Source organism: Trichosurus vulpecula, chromosome 6 (genome assembly GCF_011100635.1).
Source record: "Trichosurus vulpecula isolate mTriVul1 chromosome 6, mTriVul1.pri, whole genome shotgun sequence".
Classification (NCBI taxonomy): domain Eukaryota; kingdom Metazoa; phylum Chordata; class Mammalia; order Diprotodontia; family Phalangeridae; genus Trichosurus; species Trichosurus vulpecula.
Genome location: NC_050578.1, coordinates 108904922 through 108928621, shown reverse-complemented (window position 1 = coordinate 108928621; position 23700 = coordinate 108904922). Strand labels below are relative to the sequence as shown.

Genomic DNA, 23700 nt, shown 5'->3' with positions numbered 1-23700 from the left:
TGTGACTTGGGGCTTGTTCTCAAGGACTACCTAAACCGTATTTCCCAATGACAGAAAAAACCACAGCTGGCACTTTAAGTTTAAATATTGGTTTCTAGAAATCTCCACTCTAGGCATGTCCTGTAGGAAGATTGAGGAGCAACGGACAGATGGTTTAAATGCTATGCAGTAGCAAGAAATGTAAGAGAGTGCCGAGGAAGGCTTCCAGCGTATTGAGCAGATCATGTGTGGGGGACGTGGCTAAGAATGAGAAGGTGTGGACGGACTGTGACGTGTGCAGCACAGCAACAATAAAGATAAGTTAGCATTTATATATGACTCAATGCACTTTACATACATTATTTCATTTGCTCTTCACAGGAATGCTGTGAGGTGCTGATATCCCATTTTACAGATGAAGGGACAGGCTAAGAGAGGTTAAGTGATCTCCCCAAGGCCATAAGGCTCAGTAAATGTCCAAGGCAGGATTTGAATTCTCTATGGGAGGGAATACCCACAATGTTGAGATCACAGATACATGGAAGGACTGAGCTGAAGTACCTTGAAGCTAAATCCTTTAGGGGCTTTCTAAAGGATGGTTCCCTTTTTAAGTTTCCTTCCTTACAATCTGGATCAGACTAAGACTGAATTGTTCAATAGGGAACAGGTCTTTTTTGGAGGTTCCCTCACTTCCATTGGGCTTCTCTCACACTCTTAGTCTCACACAGACTGGCCAGAACTCTCAAATAAAGGGTTTACCAATGGAGGACCTGCTGTCCTCATGGGTTTTCCTTTCCCTACCCACCCATAAAAACTTACCCTTCCTGTAGCCTAAATTTTCTCTGCTGTGTAGTCTGATCTCTCAACTCCTGGTATAAGCAGGCTAATGTGTTACTACGCACCATTCCTGTGGAGCACAGTGCATTAAGAGGGAGCTTCTAGAGATATGAAAGCCAGGCTTTGTGGTAGGCTAGTGAAAAAGTCATATGGGCCTGTGCATCTATTGGGACCTCCTGGATCATACCACATCAAACTGTGAGTGCTTTGTGGCAACCACATGGCAACAAAAACCTACTGATTCACAACATTTTCTTAGGTGCGCTGCCATCCTCATGTTCTGGGAACACAACCCTTACAAGACTTGCATATCACCTCAATCACTGACATACAGTGAGGAAGGGTTGACTCAGAATTCATAGGGACCTCTGATTCCAAGGTGGATGGGTACTTCTTCCAATGATCCTGATTGCCACCAATTCCTGCCCATCCCTCCTGGTTGATACTTGTTCATTTCTGTTTCAACAATATGGCTAGCAGCTGTTGTGGGGGTGAGAGACCAACACAAGCCCAACAACAAGAACGCTGCCAGCATGCTGCAAAAGCCCAGGTTCTTTTGATCTGCTTTACTAAGGAAAGCAACATTAAGGGGTTAACTGCTGTGGGTAGGAGCTCCAAAAAAGAGAAAGCCAATCCCTAGTTTTATATCTTTTTCAGGGTCAAGGGTGAGTCACACATGCAACTCACCCACGTGACCTAGAATCGTCACAAAGAGGTGACTTAAACCCACATGATCTAAAAGCCTCTGATGTCCCAAACATGTCACTCAAACGCTGTGTAAACTGGGCCCTCCCTTGAGGCAAAGAGGTCATCAAGGACTCCCAAATCTAATCAATGAAACAAAGGCCAAACTCCTCAAGGGCACTTGGTTGAACTGAGTGCTAAGAGCCCATTCTGTTTACCAACACACTCCACCCATTGTTCCAGGATACATAATCTAATCATCCATGGATCCTGGAACAAAACTGACCCATTATACATTATGACTCAATTACACAGGAAACTAAAACATATCATTCACAACAAAGCAAAACATATCATTCAGTGACATTCCCAAATATTTGTTTATAATTCAAATGTCCACCCCTAAGTCAAAGCAAGTTAATCTCTTTAGCTCATACTCATAAAGTACTTCTTGAGCATCACACTGCCATTGCAGGCTTCCACTTGGCATCCAAAGTCCCAATTTCAAATAAAAAGTCCAAACAAAGTTCTTTTGGGGTCTGTTCTCCCCATTATGTTCCAGTCCCCGGTTCCAAGTCCTGAGGGTCTGCTGGGTAATAAAGCCAACAGGGTGGGGTCCCTGGGGGTACAAAGCAGTTCAGGGTGCTGGCTTTTTCCCCTGAACTAAGTGAATGATGTCTGTACATTGGATTGAAATAAGATTGTTAACCCCTTAACATTGCTTTCCTTAGTAAAGCACATCAAAAGAACCTGGGCTTTTGCAGCGTGCTGGCAGCGTTCTTGTTGTTGGGCTTGTGTTGGTCTTTCACCCCCACAACAGCTGCTATCCGGATTGTTGAAACAATTTCTTCCTCTAAGTTCATCACAGGGGTTCCACCCAACATGTTGAGGTCTTTTCTTGCCTTCTCCTGAAATCTTGAGGACACCAGTGGAGCACACAGCTCCCTCAATCTTGCCATAGGCTAACCCATCTTCTTTTTGGATCACTCATTTCTTTGATGACTTCCTTTCTTCTACTTCTTTGTCATTCCTTCTTTGTGATATGTTGCAGCATGTTCACACCCCATATGGGTCGCTCCTTTGTCCTCTGAGTGACACTCACTCTTAGTTCTTTGAAGATTCTGATATTATGTGATACACACACCAACACTAGTAGAGTATTAGTATTAGAAGGGGGCGCCTTTCTTTCTGGCATTTGCTTCCTTCTTTCTAAATACCAGGCGTATTCTTTTTGTAAGATACTAGAAGAAATTAGGACTCTAGGGTATTTTGAAGGGGTAATTTAACATCAGTACTGCCAATCTATCGTGGACAAGAGTCCAACGTAGCTGTATTTTAGAAACAAACAGAACATTTTCTGTGAGGTACTGAATATATCTCTAGAATTGTTTTGCCAAATCCATCTTTTAGGCTAGCTTATCCAACAGGGTACAAGGAATGATTGCTTTAAATTACTTTTGAGAACTAATTTTTTTTTTAACATTTCAATTACTATCTTTAAAAATAGGCCTGTATGCCCTTAAGCTAACTGACATTAGAGATGGCTACTGAATCATAACAAATTAATAAATACACAAAAGTGCTGAGGTCAAATGCTATCACAAGAAGGAAAAATAGCCCAGACTTTCCTTGTTCTCAACCCAATAGTTCTGGGTATGTCATCCCACCTACTTCCCTAAGCTTATGTCTTATGTTTCTATAGTTCTTTATGATCTACAACACTCTTTCTTCACAATCCTGGGAGGGAGGTAGGACAAATATTATCACCCCCTTTAACAGATGAGAATACTGAATATTGGAAAGTTAAATAATTTGTCCCCCACCGTTGAGCTGGGACTCAAATCCAGGTCTTCTGACTCAAAATCTAATGCTCTTTCTTTAAGGCTCTATCTTTATCCTGCCTCTGCATGTGTGCGCGCGCGTGTGTGTGTGTGTGTGTGTGTGTGTGGATGTGTGTGGGGGGGGGGCAGATAACAAGAGGAAGGCACATTTTAACATATCCTTTAAAGGTGACGTTAATGCCTTCTGATGCTACTTTTCACTTATATATTCAAGTACCATTTATCGAGTACTGCCCATGTGCCAAGAGGGGAGCATGTTTGGTGCCAACTAACATTTTCCTTCTAAGCTAGCAGTGACATGTCAGGTCATTTCAGCATGTAGATATTATACCATGCATGAATCAGATCCACCAACTCTAAATCTGTATGATCAGTCAACAAACGCTAACTGAATGCCTACTATGTGCCAGATGCCAGAGATACAGACAAAAGTGAAACAATCCCTGCCCTCAAGGAGTTTACATTAAAAAGAGACAGGTTCATAAGTACAGAACACAGCATATGTAGGTACATTGTGTATGTATGTATGCATGTATATATAAACAGAATGTACAGGGTTAAAATAGCAGGGCTATCATTTGTATAAATAGATGCAGATCTATGTGCATATCACACATAACATACAATGAAAGTGATCTAGACAACCTCTGAGGTCCTCTCCACTTCTAAGATCGTGTGATCCCGATTCTGATCCTGATTCAAAGCCAGGGTAGTGCAGAAGGAGATCACTGGAGTGGAAGCCGGTAGACCTAGACTCCAGCTCCTGCTTTGCCACTGACAAGCAGTACGGATTTGAGCTAGTCTCCGGGTCTTTGTTTCCTCATTGGTGATCACAAACGCGGAGCCTAATTTCACCTCTCAGAGCCATGGTTATCTCATCTATAAAATGCGGACAATACTGGAGATGAGTGTGGTATAGTGGGACAAGGGTCACAAAATCCCAGAGATGAGATCCAAAAGCCACCAAGTCCAAAGGATGCTCGATCAAGAATCTCTAATGTTTACAACCAGTAGCTTGTCAGGCTGTCACCAGACTTAAGAGTCTGGGGAGATGGGAGTGGAAATCATGGCTCTGACACGCTGACCTTGATCAAAGAATGAGAGAGCTGGCGGGGGCCTTAGAAATCATCTAGTCCAATATTCCCTTTCTATGGATGAGGAAACTGAGGCAAAGGTCACATATCTAGGAAGTGGTAGAGATGGCATTTGAATTGTGTTCTTTGTTCCAAATCCAAGGCTCTTCTCACTTCTCCATGCTGGGTCTCAGTTTCTTTTTCCTTAAAATACTGATAATAAAAATACCTGCAACATCTACGTCACAGGGTTTCTGGGAGTAAAAATCTCAAAGCACCATATAGATCTGAGTTGCAATTGAGAATACTGGTAGAGGTAACAGAAAATGATGATGATTTAGCCCCCTGCTCAATAAAGACCCCAAACCTAGGAACAAGGCCACTGCCCCTTTGCATCATCCCTGAGGTAGAAGGCGGGGGTGAGACTAGGGCTTGGTGCTCAGGAAAGGATTGCATTTAAAACTGGTCAGTGGTTAGCGACAGATGTTCTCTATGGATCCAGGTTAAATTTGAATCCAACTTTTCCTAAATACACATCCTAGTCATAACAGATGGTGCAGTCCTCTGGGAGGTAGTTCCTGCTGGGTACAGCCATATTTGTGTGAAGGTACAAAAGAGGATGGAGAGAGGGTGGCAAGCCGGAGAAAGGAAGCGGGGATGTTTAGAAGGCCCATTGCCACAGAGCAAGTCTGGCTTTCTTCCACTCATCACAGAAATGTTCACTTTAATTTTCACACGGGCACCCCAGTTGACTTGCTATGCATAATACTAACATGGTTATGGTCAGAAAGCTCCTCGTAAAAAATGACTCTCTCTATGTCCACCCTGCCCCCCAACTCTTTCTCCTGTCTGTCTCTTCCTCTCCCTCCCCCATCCTGTTTCTCTGTCTCTCCTTCCCCACCTTCTCTCCTGTGTCTCTGTCTTTCCCTCTGTCTCTGTCTCTCTCCCTCCCCCCTTCTCTCTCCCTCCTTCCCTCCTTCTTTCTCCCCCCACCCCACTCTCTCTTGCTTGTCTCTCCCTCTCCTTCCCCTCTCCTGTATCTCTCTGTCTCTGTCTTGGTGTCTCTCTTCCCCCTTCTCCTTCTCCCCCTTCTCTCTCTCTCCAGTCTTCTTCCCCTCTCCTGTATCTCTGTCTCGCCCCTTCTCCTTCTACCTCCTTCTCCCCCTTCTCTCTCTTTCCTCACCCCACCCTCTCCCCTGTCTGTCTCTCCTTCTCCCTCCCTCCCCCCTTCTCCCTCTCCCCCCACCCTCTCTGTCTGTCTCTCCCTCTCCCTCCCCTCTCCTATATCTTTGTCTCTCCTTCCCCACCTTCTCTCCTGTGTCTCTGTCTTTCCCTCTCTGTCTCTCTCTCCCCCTCCCCCTCTCTCCCCCTTCTCTTTCTCCCCCCATCCCACCCTCTCTCCTGTCTTTCTCTTCCTCTTCCTCCCCTCTCCTATATCTCCCTCTCCTTCCCCACCTTCTCTCTTGTGTCTCTGTCTTTCCGTCTCTCTGTCTCTGTCTCCCCCAACCTTGCCATCTCTCCTGCCTGTCTCTCCCTCCCTTCTCCGGCATCTCTCTCTGCTTCTGTCTCCTTCTCTCCGGGACTCCGAGTTTTATCTGCTCAATTTACTGCCACAAACAAGCTTTTATTACTGTTGGCACCACAGAGCCGAGGCAGCCTCAGAAGCACAAGACAGATTCTTGTTGGCCTCGCACGTCATCTGCACAACCATCAGGGAAATTCCAGCTCCAGGGTCTCCCTGATCCAGATGATGGGGTGTAAAGGGGCTGACCCCACACAGAGGGCTAGCAGTTAGCAAAATCAGGTTTTAACGTGTGAGCGTTTCCAATGGGAGGGGAGCTCCTCTTCCTTCTCCCTTAATGACTTCCACGTCTGTGTCATTTGTAACCATCACTTCTGAGATGGTAATTGCGTCGTGGAGTCAAAATGTTAAGATCATTAAATGGAGGAAGTTAAGCAGACTGGTAAGAGAGAAGAATGAAAGGGTATCTGTCGCTGGCCAGCTCTTTGCCATGGCCTGCAGAGAAACAGAACAGTTCCAAGAGGTTTGGGGTTTTCTTCTCCAACCCCTGACCTCACTGGCTTCATTAGAGAGAAGGCTGAAGACAGCACGCTAGAACACAGTGAGGGCTGAAAATTCGGAGGGGAGGATCAGAATGTCTCACAACTAGAGAAAGCAGAACCACAGAAACCTCAGGACAAGAAGTTTTGAACTCGCCACTGACTGGAAGATTCATTTGGGTCTCAGCCAGCAAAACCCAGCCCTAGAGGAGGCCAGCAGCCTGGGGGCAGTTTTCCACCCGGCCTGTGCCTGGCAGCTTCTGAGCTTAACAATCTTTAAAACCAGCAAGGGGCAATCCATGCCTGGCAATCAGCTCACGGCTGCTGAAGTCAATTCTGCAAGGGGATGGTGTTGCTCTTGTCCTTCAAAATTTGGACAACTCCTTAGCTTTGCAGGGAGCATGCAACATGACCCTCTGCTTGGCATCTGGAGAGGTGAAGGCATTCAAGAGGAAGCAAATGCCAGTCTCTGGTGGAGATGGGAGGGACACAGCTGAAAAGTCATAGGGGTCTGGTTTCCCTTAACGAGATGAGAGGAGGATGGGGGTGGGAGGGAAGAGACACCCAGGGAAGGAAAACAAAGAGATTGCTTGGGATGACAACCTGCAGCATGGTTTCCACCTCTTGGCAGAAAGGTGGTGGACTACAGGTACAGAATGGGGCATACTCAGATGTGGCCATTATGTTGATTTGTTTTCCTTACCTGTACTTCTTTGTTACATGAGGATTCTATGGGGAAGGATGGTAGGGGAGGGGAGGGTGACCGGGAAGTGAGATCGATATTTAAAAAAGAGAACATAAATAAAACAGTTTTGGGGGGTGGGGAGAAAAAGCAATGGTTACCTGTGTGCTTGGCGCTGATGTGAGCCTTAATATCAGCTTCTTCCATGGTGACAAAGTCACAGGCGGTGCAGCAGATTGAAAACATCCACTGTTCCTTGTCCACATGAAGGGACATGTGACTGACAAACTGGACGTTGAGCTCGGTCTCAAAACCACACACGTGACAACTGGAAGAGAGAATCAAGAGAAAGGGAAAAGGAAGAGAGAGAACAGGAAGGAGAAATAGAAGAGTAAGAAATACCAATTGCTTTTTTTTTAGAATACATGTTTTTTAAATCTTTCTGTTTTTACATCACCTCTCTTTATCCTGCATCTATCCCTTTGAGGATAGTGATGAGAATGGCCCTGGGAACTCTCAGAAGTAGAACCCTCCCTCTGCCTGTGCAGGCTGATTGCTTCTCTGAGACACACAGAGCTGACCTGAACACAGGCACAGTGACATGCCCAGGGTCACACAGTTAGTATGTGCCTAAGGCGAGTCTTGAACCTGTCACTCCCTGGCCCTGAGGCTGCTTCTCTGGTCGCTACAACCATATTGCCTCTCATGCCTTATAATAAAAAGGAAAAAAAGGAGAAAAAAAGCCAAGTTTATAAAAAGTGACACGTTAAAAGCCTGATGTTACCATGAGCAGTGCTCCACGCTCCACGTTGCCCAATTTTGCAGAGAAGTTGCTTTCTCCTAGTTTTTCTTTGGGGCCAAGCCTGGCTATAATTTTGCAGCACTAGGTTTCCCTTGTTTCATGTTGTTGCTCCCCATGGCTTTGTGTTAACAAAGAGAGAGCATCAGTTTACATTTAGTGTGCTCAGAAGGCCCCAACTTTATGAGTACCTTTTCTCCCCACCAAAAAAAGACTTGAGTTTTTCCACTGGAAACATTCTTTTTTCTTCCACGCTGAAATGTCTCTGAAAAAGCAGCCACCCTGCCAAATGGATTACACGCTGGCATAATGCAACAATCCCATACATGCTATAATGATGCTAAATAATCATAAAGTTAATTAAAAACTACACATTCCAGATGCTGCCCATCACCTAGCTGATTCCTCTGGGCAGGAGTTTGTACTGCAGCCCTGCCAGGAGGCTCAGCAGGGCGGGTATACTGAGCAACCTGGAGCCCCATGCAAAACCCAGGAGCCTCCTCTGGCTCTGGACAGCTCCCCTGGGTCAGGATGGCGGTACCGTGCATGCAGATCTGCATGGTGTGCCTGGAACGCTGGGGTAGGTCTATTACAAGACCTCCTAGAAGCCATACAATTGTGAAAGTGACTGGGATAAAGGCATGTTTGCAGCCAGGTTCTTTGGCCTCCTCCCAGGGTTAGACAGCGAGGAAGGATCCAGAAACTTTGGTTTTATAACAAACTATCTGCCAGATCCTGGACCTATGTGTGCTTCTGGCTTGTGGGGAGGGAGGGAAAAAAGCATTTATGGAGCTCTCACTAGGTTCCAGGCCCTGGGCTAAGCAAGAGCTTTACAAACACTGCCTCATTTAGATACCACAACAACCCTGGAAGGCTTTTTATTATCCCCATCTTAGCACTGAGGAAACTGAGGTAGACAGGTTAAGTGACTTGGCCAAGGTCCTACTAGGAGGTATCTAAGGCCAGATTTGAACTGAGATCTTCCTGACTTCAGTCCCAATGTACTATCCACTGGATCACCTAAGCCTCTTAGTCTTAAGTGGGGTGGGCAAAAATCAAAAAGGGTGAGTAAGGTTTGTATGTAGCACTGTCTCCCTTATCCTTGGATTTTAAGAATTTCATTCTTGCTAATTCTTCTTCCCTCCCAACTTAGAAGGAACATCAATGGCGTCCTCAGCTCCACAGAGCTCTGACTTAGCACCTGGGGCCTGACCTCACAAAGTCATTGGAGAGAGAGTTTCTTCTTCCTCCGGGGCATACAAGGGCCACTGAATCAGGACCTGGAGCCCGACACCTCAGGCTGAAGGGCTTAAAGCAATTCAGGGGAGAAGGGAAGTCCAAGCTTGGTTCAGACTGCCCCTCGGAGCTGACAGGCCCCTCACCATAACTCGCTAGCAGTCTGGCAGCCAAGGAGATAGGGATGTCAGGGGCAGAGTCCCTCGCTGGTTCTCACCTGTAATAATAAGGGTGCTTCCTTCCATCGCTGCCTTCCGAGGTGACGGCGCTAACAATGTCCTCGGTGTCGGTGCTCACCAGCTTCACGGCATGGACAGTCAGGTGCTGGTTCAGGTTTGCACGGCACTTAGCCGCATAGGGGCACAAGTGGCATTTGAATTTTCTCTCCTCTGCAGGACAAGGAGCACAAAGAAAGTAAACCCCAGCCCCCAAATCAGAAACTCAATCGCATCACCTTAAATGCCTCACTGTTGGAGTGCACACAAGGGAAGGGTTGAGTATCATTTCAAAGAGGAAACCAGAGCCCCCCTGCAATGGTGAATTTCTAAGAGTCTTGCTGAACAGGCGGGCACATGGGCACTGGACCCATTTTTGTAGCCCTTTGGGACTTTGCCTGTGTGGACATTCGGTGGGGATCTGGCCTCCTACGTCACTCAGCAAGTTTGTGGCCACGCTTCTTAAGGGTTCAGAGCAGAGCAGGAGCAGGGAGGGATGGGACAATGTCCACAGTATTACAACTTAGGGGCACGCTGTGCCATTTTCTAAGCTCTGGCCTAGGTCAGCCAAGAGAATTAGAAACTGAATGGTATTAAACAAAACGGTCTGACTCATGGAACAATTTTCTTTAAAATTTTCATTTTTCTTCTTCATTTCAAATACACAAAATGGGAAGTTTCAGTTGGTTTCTTAATGGAGACCAATGTGTAAGTGAGACACAGGCTCCAGGATTATTCCCTGGGGGGGTCATTCTGGATTCATTTGCTTCATCAGGCATCTGAAAATTAAAGTGGCCTGCTTCATTTTCCCAAGGTCCGGAAAAAAAAGTTTGATTGAGCTGCAATGGAGTGCAAGGCCTGTCTTTAATTCACCTTCCTCTGCTGGGTAAGTTACTGCATTTAACCAAGGAGAAAGTTCTGGCCTTACTTAATTCTTATGAGGGTCAAACAGCTAACAGAAGGGAAAGCACTCTGAGAAAACTGGAAGACTTGTCTTTTCCATTATGATTTCTACCAGTATTAGACTATCCTTGAATCAGAGCCGGAAGGGATCTAAGAAGGCCATTAAGTCCTACTCTCCCCATCTTACAGATGGAGAAACTGAGGCAGAGAGGTAGCAAGTATCTGAGGCAGGATTTAAACTCATGTCTTCTGACGCCAAGCCCAGGACACTAGCCAGTGAGACACTGTGAGAATGATTAGAGGGGCAGTGTGGAGCTGACCTGGAAACCAGGAAGACCCGGGTTCAAGCTGGGCCTGTGGCACCAGACATTTCATTTCTCGTTGTTCTAGGCAGCTCATTTCTCTAAGTTGCCTTGGTAGGAGGCGCTTCCTCGCCTAAGAGTTACATATGCTACATATACCAATATACAAGGAAATACACCTATACCAACAAAGAAGGAAATCACAACCTGAGTCCCTATCCCTATTCTTAATGCTCCCAACACTATGACTATCCTGGCAGGTGCCTCATTTACAAATGGGGTATATGCCAGAGCTCATTGGTACAGCATCGCCCCAAGGAAACCTTCATCGAGGTAGGTTTGGTTCACAGCCCAACCTGCCCAACTAATGAATGTGCTGTACTAACACCACCGCAGAATTTAAGCACCATGTTTAACAATATTTCTATGGGAAAATGAACCAAGAGTTTCTAATTCAGGGCAACAGGTACACATATCTCCCCCTAGAGCTAGGGCTGTTGAACGAGGGGCTCTGGTGCCCAGAGACACAGCCTCAGCCAGGTAGGACCATGGAGATCAAGAGTGAGCAGAGATGGGAGTTCTGGATTAAGTCTGTGGAGAACGAGGGAGGGCGTAGAGGACAGAAAGGACTGGTGGCCTGATGGGACTCCCTTCCTCCTGGCCCCTGCCTCTCTTTTGCATTCTTCATAGGATCTCGGGACCAAGAGCTGGAAGGGGACTTAGAGGTAATCTGGCCCCATCTCATAATTTTATACATAAGGAAAGTGAGTTCTCCAGAGGACAAGCCACTTGCCCAAGATCAGAGAGTAACTAGTTTTATCCACTGGGCCATAATTGTTTTCCCTAGCTGTTTCATCTTCTACTGCCTTAAAGATTTGGTAGAGTAGATGCAGGACGAGGACAAATTCTCCCTTACTTAAAGTGGGTAAAGAGGGATGAGCTGAAAAGATGAGTAGAAAGTCTAAGGGGATTCCATGGAACAGTTATTTACTTGGTTTTTTTTCTTCACCTCTTTCCAGTTATCCTTCCCCTCCTATTCCTCTTCCCTACTGATGACCAGTCCCAGGTGGGAAAGGAATATGTGTTTGGTACTTGGCTTTGATAAGACTGGGATTTTCTCAAGCAGAGCTGGAGCCTGTGAGAGGAGGTGAAAGGCAGTGTCAGAAACTCCCCACCTCCTTCCCCTTAAAGCACATTCCTAAGGATTTAAACCTAAATGGGAAAACAGACGAAAAAGTAGAGCTGGACCATAGTTCTGATCATAACATTTCCCTGAGTCAAATCCACTGAATTTGACTCTGTGAGGTTGAGGAAGAACCCAATTGCTGCAAAATATTCAGAGGAAAGAGAAACTTAGCTTCAAAATAAAGCAGAGATCATTCAGTACTTCTAGTACGTTGTTCAAAGACTCATTATTCTAGGTGAGAAAGGTGGGAGACGGAAAGTGGAAATGGGCTTTCATCAGTTTTCCTAATTTCTCCTAAAGAAATATGGCATTAGATTGAGGGGGCAATGGAAAGGCTCCAGCTAGGGATTGGGGTGGCGGTGGTGGTGGTGGTGATGATGGTGGTGATGATGGCGGTGGTGGTGAGCGTGTGTGAGAAAAACCCAAGATTCACTTTACCTGTGTGCAGTGAGAGATGTCGGGACAACGTCTGCTGTCGGCCAAACACTTTCCCACATACATCGCAGGGAAAAAGCTGGTCATTGAATTTCCAGGATGGTAATCCATTTCCTGCCTCCAGTCCTATCTTTTCTGTTTCTGGGTCACAACATGAAACACAGCGACAAACAAACAAAAACAACACAGATGAAATTGCATTTTAGTTATATTTAAGGCCTTGCACAGAGCTCATCTTCTGGAGATATGGTCAGGGACTTAAGCATCAGCTGTCCCAAGCCTGTCCTGTAGGACTGTTTCTTGCATATGAAACTGCTCCTGAAAGCAAAAGCAAATTTAATATCAAATCTAGGTGAATTCCTAGTTGGATACAGGACCTAGAGCTGGAATCTAGGTTTGATGTAAGGAAAAAAAAACCCTCTTAAAAACTGGAACTACTCTGTAGTGGAATGCGACGCCTTGGGAGGGAATGGATTCTCTCTCAATGGAGGCCTTCAGATACAGGCCGAATGATCATTTTTCATGTATCTTGCACACAGATTCTTTTTCAGGGAAGACTTGCATTAACTGGCTACTGAGGTACCATATTGATTCTGAAATTGGGAATCCTCTAAAACGGTTGGGTTATTTAACCTTTTTTGTATCATGGACCTCTTTGGCAGTCTGGTGAAAACCATTTACTCTTTCTCAGAATGAAGTTTTTAAATGTATAAAATATATAGGATTAGAAAAGAAAACCATTATATTGAAATATAAATTCATGGTCTCCAGTCTTAGATTAAGAACCCTTTAGAGCTTATCTTATCCAAACATCTCACTTTGTAGATAAGGGAATGCAGAGCCAAAGAATTAAGCAATTTACTTGGGTTTTCTGGTGCTAAATCTTGGATTCTACTATACCATGCTGCTGTTTCTTCTCTTTGGCTAAAGGTCAGCCCACCAACTACTTACTCAATAGATATTCAGTGAACAAAAGAAGGAGCTAACTGCTGTCACACCCGGAGTTCACAATCATGTCTCCAGAGAGCAATTCAACAAATATTTGTTAAGCATTTAGTGTGTATAAGGCAGTGCTCTAGGAACTCGGAATCAAAATGACAAAAATACACTGATCTCAAGAAGCTTATATTCTATTGGACAGAGGGCTGGGAGGGATGACAAATCTCAGGCCCTAAATTGAAACAAACTGGTGGCTTGTCCAAAGGCAACTTCATATGTAAAAGCAGTGGACCGGGACAGATGGTCTTTAGTCCCCTCTAGTCCTAAGGGATAATCATTTCATCAATTTATCTTCTTTATTCCTTCTCACGAACTCCTGCCTTAGTACACAGAGTAACCTATATAATTTTGTACAAACTTCTCTTCCCTTCTCCTAGCCTCATATGTGAATCCTGTGGATAAGACCAGTCCTAAATTGTATGAGCACTGTGTCCTCCTTTCTAGAAGTGTCCAGAAGAATAGGGCAGCTAGGTGGCACAGTGAATAATTTGCTCAAAGCCATGAGGAAGGTTAGACTTCTCTTTCTATCCCACAAGAGACAGCTGGACCAATTTTCAGCTGGTAAAATATATTTATTTGTTTTTTTTCCCATTTTTCCCCCTTTTTTCAGATTTTTTTATGTCTAGTTTACGACACTCAGTTCCACAAGTCTTTGAGTTCCAAATTTTCTTCCACTCCCTCCTCTCCCCCCTCCCCCCAAGACGGCATGGAATCTGATATAAAAACATATTTATTTATTGTTGTCAGTTTGCTTAGATGTGATTTTTAGGCCTCAGCCTGAGATCGTAACTCTCCCCTTATTAGACAAAGACCATACGACCAAAGAACTCCAAGTTGAGAAGGAACGGGCATGAAGAAAAGGGAAAAGAGAGGGCTGGACAGCCTTCGCCCACTGGCCAGGGTCAAGCAGTAGAGAGCTGTTGGTTATGACCTTGTTGCATTCGAGTTCAAGCAGTGGGCACTTCAGCCACGCCATGATGATAGGGATATTTTAGTGGTTCTTTTAAGTATGTAATCAAAACACAGCTTCAAAGGAAAAATATGGTAATAATTATACCAGAAGGTCAAGAGGGTACAGGGTCCTCCAATACACTCACAACAAGAATGAATTAATTGGGTCACATACCAAACAAGTAGACGCGATTAAAAGTAAATAAGTCTTTTAACAATTCCTCCAAGTATTAGTCATTCAAGCTCTTCTGTACACTCCAGAAGTTGAAATGTTGCATTAAAAAAAAGGTCTCATTTCCTTTACTGAATTCAGAAAAATAACACTAGCACTATACGATGACAAAGAAAGACATCAACCCACCACAAAAACACAAGGATAAAGCTGAAGCAAGCAGGAGCCAACCAGGAGGAAACCAACTGGAATCCCAACTCTTTCACTGGATTCCTATGTGACCCGGAGCGAGTTATAACCTCTTTCTGATGTTTCTGAAGACAGGAAGACCTCAGTTCAAATCTGGCCTCAGATACTTACTAGCTGTGTGACCCTGGGTAGGTCACTTAACATCTATCTGCCTCAGTTTTCTCAAAGGTAAAATATATAATAATATAGCATAACAAGAGCTTCCAGGGTTGTTATGGGATCAAATAAGATACCTACAAAATGCAGCACAGTGCCAGGCACTAAAAGGGACCTTAAGAGTGCATCCAATGCAACCATTTCATTTGATAGGTAAGAATGCAAACCTAGAGAGGAGGGCCAGAGGAAGGATTTGAACCTGGGCACTCTTATACCAGATCCACTACCTGCCTGCCCCCCACCCCCTGCCTCTCTGCCCACTGCCCCTCATAGAGAATGGCCAGTTACTATTTACAATTATTGGATGTGATCTTGTCAATCTCCCATAACTCTTTCACCAGAACCACTGCTTTGCACTTAATTCAGTTTCCCTTGGACAACATCAGCGTTATCGGTGGACTTATCTTTTACCCACTAGAATGTAAGGAATCTCTTCCTGCATCGTTTCAGAATCTTCTAGTTATCTTAGGAGGTGGCTTTTAGGTCAAGAAAAAGTAAAATATTGCTGAATTGGGTTCCTTTCACTTAAGTTTAGAAACCACCAACTTGGCAAACATCAGAGAAGGATAGGGGGCTAAGAGATGGAGATACATTGACAAAATTAGTGCTTTGGCAATGGGTTCTCCTTAACCCTGGGTCCAGAGAAAAGAAATGGGAATTTTTCCCTAGCTATCTGATCTTGGGAAAAGTGGGCTGAGCTTGCTTCAGCCTGGGGGAAGAGGGCCAACCTTGCTTTTTATCACTTAACGAACCCCACAGTGAAATAAGTAGTACAGAGAACACATAATAGTCATAACTTTTGAGTGTAAATGAATCCCAATAACATCCACATGATATCAGGAGGAAATAGACATTATTCCCATTTTTCAGTTAGAGACACTGAGGTCTGCGACAGAGCTCTGTTTGAAACAGAGCTTCCTAATTCACAAATCACTGTCTTTGTGCTATACTTTTTAAAGCAAAAAGGAAATAATTGTGCGTTAAGGCAATTCTGCTAGGTCCCTGCTTCTTCTTTGTGCCAGTGTGACCTTTTCACTCAAGAGCAGTCCTCTCTTGATAATTCTTTACTGTTACTATTAAAACTCTTGTTTTCTATCTGGCTTGCCTCACAGATTCCAGAATCCTATGATGAGACCTCCACTCTGGTTAAATGTCAGCAATGAATGCACTCCCAGCCTGAACACATGTCCACTTCAATGATCGACTTCAAAGCTCCGACACAGAGCCAACAGAGACAGTGGACTCTAGCACCGGCTAGTTCCACACACCCCTTCTTTCATTACTATTTTCCCTCAATAGTTTTTTTCCTCCCCACATAAAAACACTATTAGGTTCATAAATTTACAATTAGAATGGACTTTGGATCTAGTGCAACGCTCCCACTTTACAGATGAGCAAACTGAAGCCCAAGGTCACATAGGTAGGGTGGCAGAGGTAGGGATTTGAACCTATGTCTTTCAGCTCTAAATCTGGTAGTCCATCCACTGCTTCATGCTGATTTTCTGGTTTCATTCTATCAATTTCATTACAAGTCTCATTTCTAATATAAATCTGACTCAAAAAAAGAGCTTATCTATTTGGATACTTCAAGCTTTCTTCCCACTCAAAAGCAAGCTATCCCACAGACCTTTAATTTCTTTCCTTAGTTTCTTCTCATTAGCCTCTGGGATATTCAGAACTTGTTCCTATGAATCTGTCTCCTGAATGGGCTACTATCAGATTTTCTCAATCTTCCTCTCGCCATATGGTCTTTTGAATTATATGCCACTTTCGGTCATATCTTTGCCCTACAATGGCCTTCATTGTTCTGACTTTAACAAGTAGACAGAGGGAGATATCTTTGATCTTTATCTTACACATGGGAAAACAGGCTACAGAGAAGGCCATGCTTGCCCAGCGTCACAGCTAGTCAGTCAGTAGCAGAGCTGAGAACTTAGGCCTAGCCCAAAACTTTTCAACATACCCAGCTCTGGCTTCCCATCATTTCAGGGAGTCAAGTTCCTGGAGCAATCTGCTCAGAGGGCTGCAACGGGCGATGAATTCAGAATCAGAAGACTTGGGGTGGCACCCCAGCTTTGCCACTTAAGAGCTGTGTAACAGACAGATCTTCATCTCTTAAGTCAGAGGGCTGAATTAGACCACTTCTAGGGTCTTTGCCAGTTTTATAACAATGCCCACTGATGGGAATCCAAAGAACCTTATTCCTATGGTCCTAAAGGAAGAGCTAATGATTCAGATATAATTAACTGTTCTCCTTCTGGATATGTACTCCAGGGGGATAAGCTTCATTTTACTGAAAAGTACCGAGGTGGATGAAAGACCTTTGAGGCCTGAATTTAAGCCTCCCCTCTTCCACTCAATAGCCATATGACCATGGGCTCTTCTGGGCCTGGACACACACAGCTTCTCTTGAATCTGTCCCCTTCTCTCCCCTTACACCACAAAGCCCCTAATTCAGACCCTAGTGACACTAACTGCACACTAACTGCTCTTCTTTGATCTGCTCGGTCACCAGTTCCAATCCAACCTCTAGCCACCACAAAGCACCGCCTTCTACTCCCCAAACTTAGTGTCCTATTTTCCACCTCCATCCCTTCGTACTCCATGGCCAGAGAACTTCTGGAGTACTTTGTCCCTCATGCTTGGAACACGGTCCTTCCTCACCTCGGCCTCTTAGAATCCCTGGCAGCTTCCTCAGCTCATATGCCCCTTCAAATAGGAAACCTTTCCTATCTCCCTGGTGTGTAGTGTTCCCTCTCTCTCCTGGAATGATCATGTATATTTGCTCCCCAAGGGAAGGTAGTAATTTATGTTTTAACTTTGTAACCCCAGGAGCTAGGACAGTTTCTTGCCTATATTAGGCACTTAGATGCTTATGGGATCAGAATGATGAATTTTTAAAATTGAAAATCTTTTGAAATGAAATGACAAATGAGCTTTAAAATTGTTTATTAGCTAAAAAAAAGTCACTTGTAGAAGCTTTATACTTAATTGCTTTTTGAATTGCTGTAAGAGACTATTTGGCAGCAAGAAAATGAGAGCAAAGAAATCAGTTGGTGTCTGGTCCAACTCCTCTGGGAACGCGAAAGAACATCTATGACCACACTGATTATATTTAATTCTTATGTTTTTATGAGATAATTATAATAATGCATTTCACAAAGCATCTCTTCTACTTGTATGACCTGGGATGGCTGCAGGGGTCCCTTTCACTTCTCACATTCTGTAACTGATTCTGTACCTGTCCTTCAATAGGATAGGAAAGGACAGGGTGGGGAACGGACTGTGACTTCATTGGTGTAGGGAATGCCTTGGATGAAGAAAATCCCTCTGCAAATACAGGGCAGTATCCTTTCTGAAACTTGGCCCTAGAGTTGCCCAGATCATTGAGATGTTAAATGACATGTCCAGGGTCACATGCCCAGAGGTAGGATTTGAAACCGGGTCTTCTTGGTTCCAAGGCTGGTTCTCTGTCCTCTAAATCACTCTGCCTCTCTTATCTTTAAATAAAATTTCTTAATATGGACTTGTGTTTTATTTCATTGATAACTATGAATACAGATTTTAAATATATTTGTAACAATTTAGAATTTAATAAGCATAATTTAGATGAATCCTATTTACTAGCCATATGACTATGAGCCAGTCACTAACTGCTCTGGGCTTAGTTAACTACTAGAGATGTATCTCATCCCTCTTCATGCTAGTGTTTCCCTTTGAGATTACCTCCAAGTTATCCTCTCCCTCCCCACCCCAGCTCTCTCTCTCTCTCTCTCCTCCCTCCTACTCCCTTTCTCTTTCTGTCTTCCCTCTCCTCTCCTCTCCTTTCCTTCCTCTCTTCCTCTCTCTCTCTCTCTCTCTCTCTCTCTCTCTCTCTCTCACTCTCCCCCCCCCTCTCTGTTTACAGGTGGCCACTCCCTTTTAGACAGTGAGTTCCTTGAGGACAGGGACTGTTTTTGCCTTTCTTTACCTCCTCAGCAATTAGCACAGTGCCTGGCACATAGTATGTGCTTAATAAATGCTTGTTGACTAACTAGGCAGCTTCTATTTGTATTGGTGGATGACACAAAGATGAAATTAGAGATCCTTGAAGTTTTGAGGCAATACATACATATATGACTATAAATATCTACACAATTGTGGTGGTCTATTTTATTTTTCTCTCTTTTTTCATTTGATTATTGTCCTCCTTCCAATTTCAACCATGTCTAAACACTTTTGACTGGTTTAGTTAGATCTTTCAGCCTTTTCTTTCTTTTTATTCATTCATTCCAAATTTATTATTAATTTTTAATATTAAAAAGTTGTTTTAAATTCTCTCTCCCTCCAGACCCTCCCCCTACCCATTGATAAAGCAAGCAATATGCTACCAATGATGCATGTGAAATCATGCAAAACTTATTTCCATATTAGCCGTATCCTGCCCTGAAAAGCAAGAAAAATAAAGTGAAAAAATGACACTTCAATTGGCATGCAGAGTTCATCAGTTCTCTCCCTGGAGGTAGACAGCATTTTTTCTTTTAAATCATGAGTCCTTTGGAATTGTCCTGGATCGTTGTATTGATAGTGCAGCTAAATCTTTCACAATTGATTATCGTTACATGTTGCTGTTATGGTGCACAATGTTCTCTTGGTTCTGCTCACTTCGATTTGCATCAATTCATAGGTCTTCCCAGGTTTTTCTGAAACCACTTCCCTCTCATTATTTCTTATAGCACAATAGTACTCCATTACAATTATATTCCACCACTTGTTCAGCCATTACCCAATTGATGGGCATCTCCTCAATTTCCAATTCTTTGACACCACAAAAAGAGCTGCTATAAATATTTTTGTAAATATAGGTCTTTTTACTTTTTCTTGGATCTCTTTGGGATATAGACCTATAGTAGTGGTATTGCTGGGTCAAAAGGTATTTGACCAGTTTTATAGCCCTGTGAGCATATTTCCAAATTGTTCTCCAGAATGGTAGGACCATTTTCCAGCTCCACCAACAGTACACTAGTGTCTCTATTTCTCCACATCTCCTTCAGCATCTGTCTTTTCCTTTTTTTTCTGGCTGGCCAATCTGACAGATGTGAGATGGTACAGCAGAGTTGTTTTAATTTGCTTTTCTCTAATCAATAGTGATTTAGAGCATTTTTAAAAATACGACTATAGATAGCTTTGATTTTTTTCTTCTGAAAACTGCTTCTGCCTGTTCACATCCTTTGACCATTTATCAACTGGAGAATGTCTCTTAGTTGTAAGAATTTGACTCAGTTCCCCATATATTTGAGAAATAAGGCCTTTGTCAGAGAAATCTGATGTAAAATTTTTTTTATTACTTTATTGTCTATGGCACCTTTTAGCAAAATGTAGTATCCCTGATTATCTCTTTTAATTATGTCTATTTTTGCTTTTCCTTTGTTTGAAATCATGATTCCAACCCATGCTTTTTTAAAAAAATCTCAGTTGAAGCATAACAGATTCGTTTCTAGCCTCTTATTTTAACTCTATATGTGTCTTGCATGTTTCTTGTAAATAACATACTTTTGGATTTTTGTGTCTAATCCATACTGCTATTTGCTTCATCTCATTCACATTCACAATTATGATTACTAACTGTATATTTCACTCCATCCTATTTTCTTCTGTTTATTCTTCTGTCTTTTTACCCTGTCCCTCCACCAAAATTTGTCTTGCCTCTGATCACTGCTTCCATTAATTTGTCCCCCCTTCATAAATTTCTCCCTTTTCTCTTCATCTCCTTCCCCTCTTACTTCCCTGTTGAGTAAGAGATTTCTACATTCAACGGAGTGTATATATGCATTCTTTCTTCTTTGAACCAATTCCAATGAGGGGTTCAAGCATTGCCTGCCATTTCCCCCTCCATTTTTAAAGATCTTCCTTATATGGCTCTTTTACGTGAGATAATTTTTCCGATTCTTTCTCTCCCTTTTCTCAGTGCATCCCACTTTCTTACCCTTTCAGTTTTTTTTGAGATCATTCCAACATTATCAACTCACACTCATGCCCTCTGTCTATGTAGACTCCTTCTAACTGCCCTAATGATTATGAAGTTCTTAGAAGTTACATGTACCATCTTCCCATATAGGAATATAAACAGTTTAATCTTTTTGGGTCCCTTATGATTTCTCTTTCACGTATGCTTTTTTATGCTTCTCAAGTCTTGGTGTTTGAATGTCAAATTTCCTATTCAACTCCAAACTTTTCATTTCGAATGCTTGAAAGTCCTCTATTTCATTAAATATCCATTTTCCCCCTAAAGGAGTATACTCATTTTTGCAGGGTAGGATATTCTTGGTCATAATCCTAGCACCTTTGCCTTCTGAAATGTCATTTTCTAAGCACTCCATTTCTTGAACATAGAAGCTGATAAATCTTCTGTAATCCTTACTGTAGCTCTATGATATTTGAATGGTTCTTTTCTGTCTGCTTGCAATGCTTTTTTCTTGACCTGGGAACTCTGAAATTTGGCTATAATATTCCTGTGAGTTTTCATTTTGGTATCTCTTTCAGGATGTGAACAGTGGATTCTTTCAATTCCTATTTTAACTTCTGGTTCTAAGACATTGGGGGAGTTTTCTTTGATAATTTCTTGAAATATGAAGTCTAGGCTTTTAAAAAATTATTCATGGCTTTCAAGTAATACAATAATTCTTAAATTATATCTTTCATCTATTTTCTAGTTCAGTCATTTTTCTGATATTTCATATTTTCTTCTATTTTTTTCATTCTTTTGACTTTTTTAAAAAAAATTGTTTCTTGATGTCTCATGGAGTCATTAGCTTCCACTTGCCCAACTCTAATTTTTAAAGAATTGTTTTCTTGGGGCAGCTAGGTGGTGCAGTGAGTAGAGCACCAGCCCTGGAGTCAGGAGGACCTGAGTTCAAATCCAGCCTTAGACACTTGACACACTTACTAGCTGTGTGTCCTTGGGCAAGTCACTTGACCCCAATTGCCTTCCCTTCTCCCCTCAAAAAAAAAAAGAATTATTTTCTTTAGTGAATCTTTGTGCCTCTTTTATCATTTGGTCATTTCTGCTTCTTAAGGTGTTATTTTCTTTAGGGTTTGTGTGTGTGTGTGTGTGTGTGTGTGTGTGTGTATGCCTCTCTTTGCCAAGCTGTTAATTCTCTTTTTATAACTTTTTTTTATATTGCTCTCATTTTCCCCCCATTTTTTCCTCTACTACTCTTATCTGTTCCTTTAGCTCATCTAGGAATTCTTGTTGGACTTGCATCCAATTTGTATCCCTCCTCCCCACTCCCACCCCACCCCAAGGCTTAGCTAGTAGCTGTTTTCCCTTTATTGTCTTCTTCTGAGTTTGTGTCTCAGTCTTCCTTGCCACCATAGTAGCTTTTTACGGTCAGGTTCCTTTTTTGTTGTTGTTGTTTGCTAATTCCACCCCACCTCCCCAGCCTATTTCTTGACTTTGAACTTTATGTTTAAATTGGGTTCTGTTCTCTGGGGGTGAGGAGACACTGTCCTAAGCTTCAGGCTTTTTTTGTGCTGCTATTTTCAGAGTTAGTTCGGGGGGGGGGGGCGGTCTGTAAGTTTTCAGTACTTCAAAGTCATGTTATCCTGGGAGAGGTGGGATGGTCACCGTCTCCGAGTCTGCAGTCTGGTTTTTACTCAGAAATGGCCCCTGTTCCCCTGTAAGCTGGAAGTGCTAGTGTTCCTCTTGGCCCTGGATCTGTCTGTGACCAGGTCCTCTGCTTCCCTGAAGCCATAAAGCTAGTGCCCTTCTCTGCACTGGATCTGTGACCAGACTGAATCAGTCTCTTAATGACTGATCACAAGCACTTCTTTCCATCCTGGAACTGCAACCAAGAACTGCCTATTGGTAATGGACTTGCCAAACATCTAGTGTCAGCTCAGAGTTCCCTTTAATCTCTGACCCCCTTGCCAGCCCTGGGCTGAGAGCTCCTGCAGCTGCTGTTGCTGCTGCCTCCAAGGCCCCAAGCTGGGCTTCCTGGGTGCACTCAGGGCTGTCCCCCATCCTGGTGTCATAGACTTCTCTTGCTAACCTCCTAATTTGTCTTGGGCTGAAAAAATGTCTCACCCTTACCCTTTATTGGCTGTGCTGCTCCAAAATTCTATTTGAGGAGTTACTTTAGAGTTGTTTGGAAGGTAATGTTCAAAGAGTTCAGTTAGGTTGTTTCATCTACTCTACCATCTTGGCTCCATCCTGGTGGTCTGCTTTAGAAAACTGAGATACTTTATCAATTCACAACATAGTCTGGTCTACCTCCCCCACTTCACAGATAAGAAAAGTGGGTCAGAGACAATTTAATGACTTGTCCAAGATCATACAGTTAATAGTAGAGTTTGGATTAGATAAAGGGATTTATTTCAAGCTCTCATCTTCCCCAAATATGTATACATCTATAACAATCTTTTTTTTCTATGCCAATACAAAAAATGAATTTTTTCTCTTCATTTTTTTCTCTATTATAGATTTTTAATATTCTTAGTTAAAAGTGGACATGATTTATCTTTGTTCCATAGTCTTTAGGATACCTTTTAAAATCTCTTCCTGACGATATTAGTCCCAGAATGCTTCATGCTTATTTACAGTCTAAGATCTGGGTTCAAGTCTGAGCTCTGATACTTGTTAGCTGTATGGCTTCAAGCAATTCACAGTCTCTCACTTAATCAGTTTCCTTATGTGTAAAATACGAGCGAGGAAGGGAGGTGAGCATTAGATGACCTCTAAGTCTATGGTGTTGGGAGAAGAAGAAATAGGAAGAAGTTGATATAGGCACAATCTCAAAAACTGTGCACCCAAATGGAGCTCTGAGGTACAAAATTTATTATTGGGAACTCTTCTCTGTGACTTTTCAAGATGGTTGGTATTTTGTGGTAGAATTGGGAGAGGGATGTGGGGAAAGCTTTTCAGAGGCCTGTAGAATTTGGATGCTTTATAACCTTTCTTCT

At 43.1% G+C, this 23700-nt stretch overlaps 1 protein-coding gene across 1 annotated transcript in view; it reads right to left on the bottom strand.

Annotated features, from left to right (window-relative positions):
- ZNF827 (zinc finger protein 827) overlaps window positions 1-23700 on the bottom strand; it is a 256024-nt gene that overhangs the window by 9403 nt on the left and 222921 nt on the right. The window contains exons 9-11 of the mRNA XM_036764568.1: window positions 12237-12374; window positions 9410-9581; window positions 7319-7485 (exon numbers count right to left, since the gene is read on the bottom strand). Of these exons, the coding sequence (XP_036620463.1) occupies window positions 7319-7485; window positions 9410-9581; window positions 12237-12374 (477 nt within the window). The remainder of the gene's footprint in view (window positions 1-7318; window positions 7486-9409; window positions 9582-12236; window positions 12375-23700) is intronic.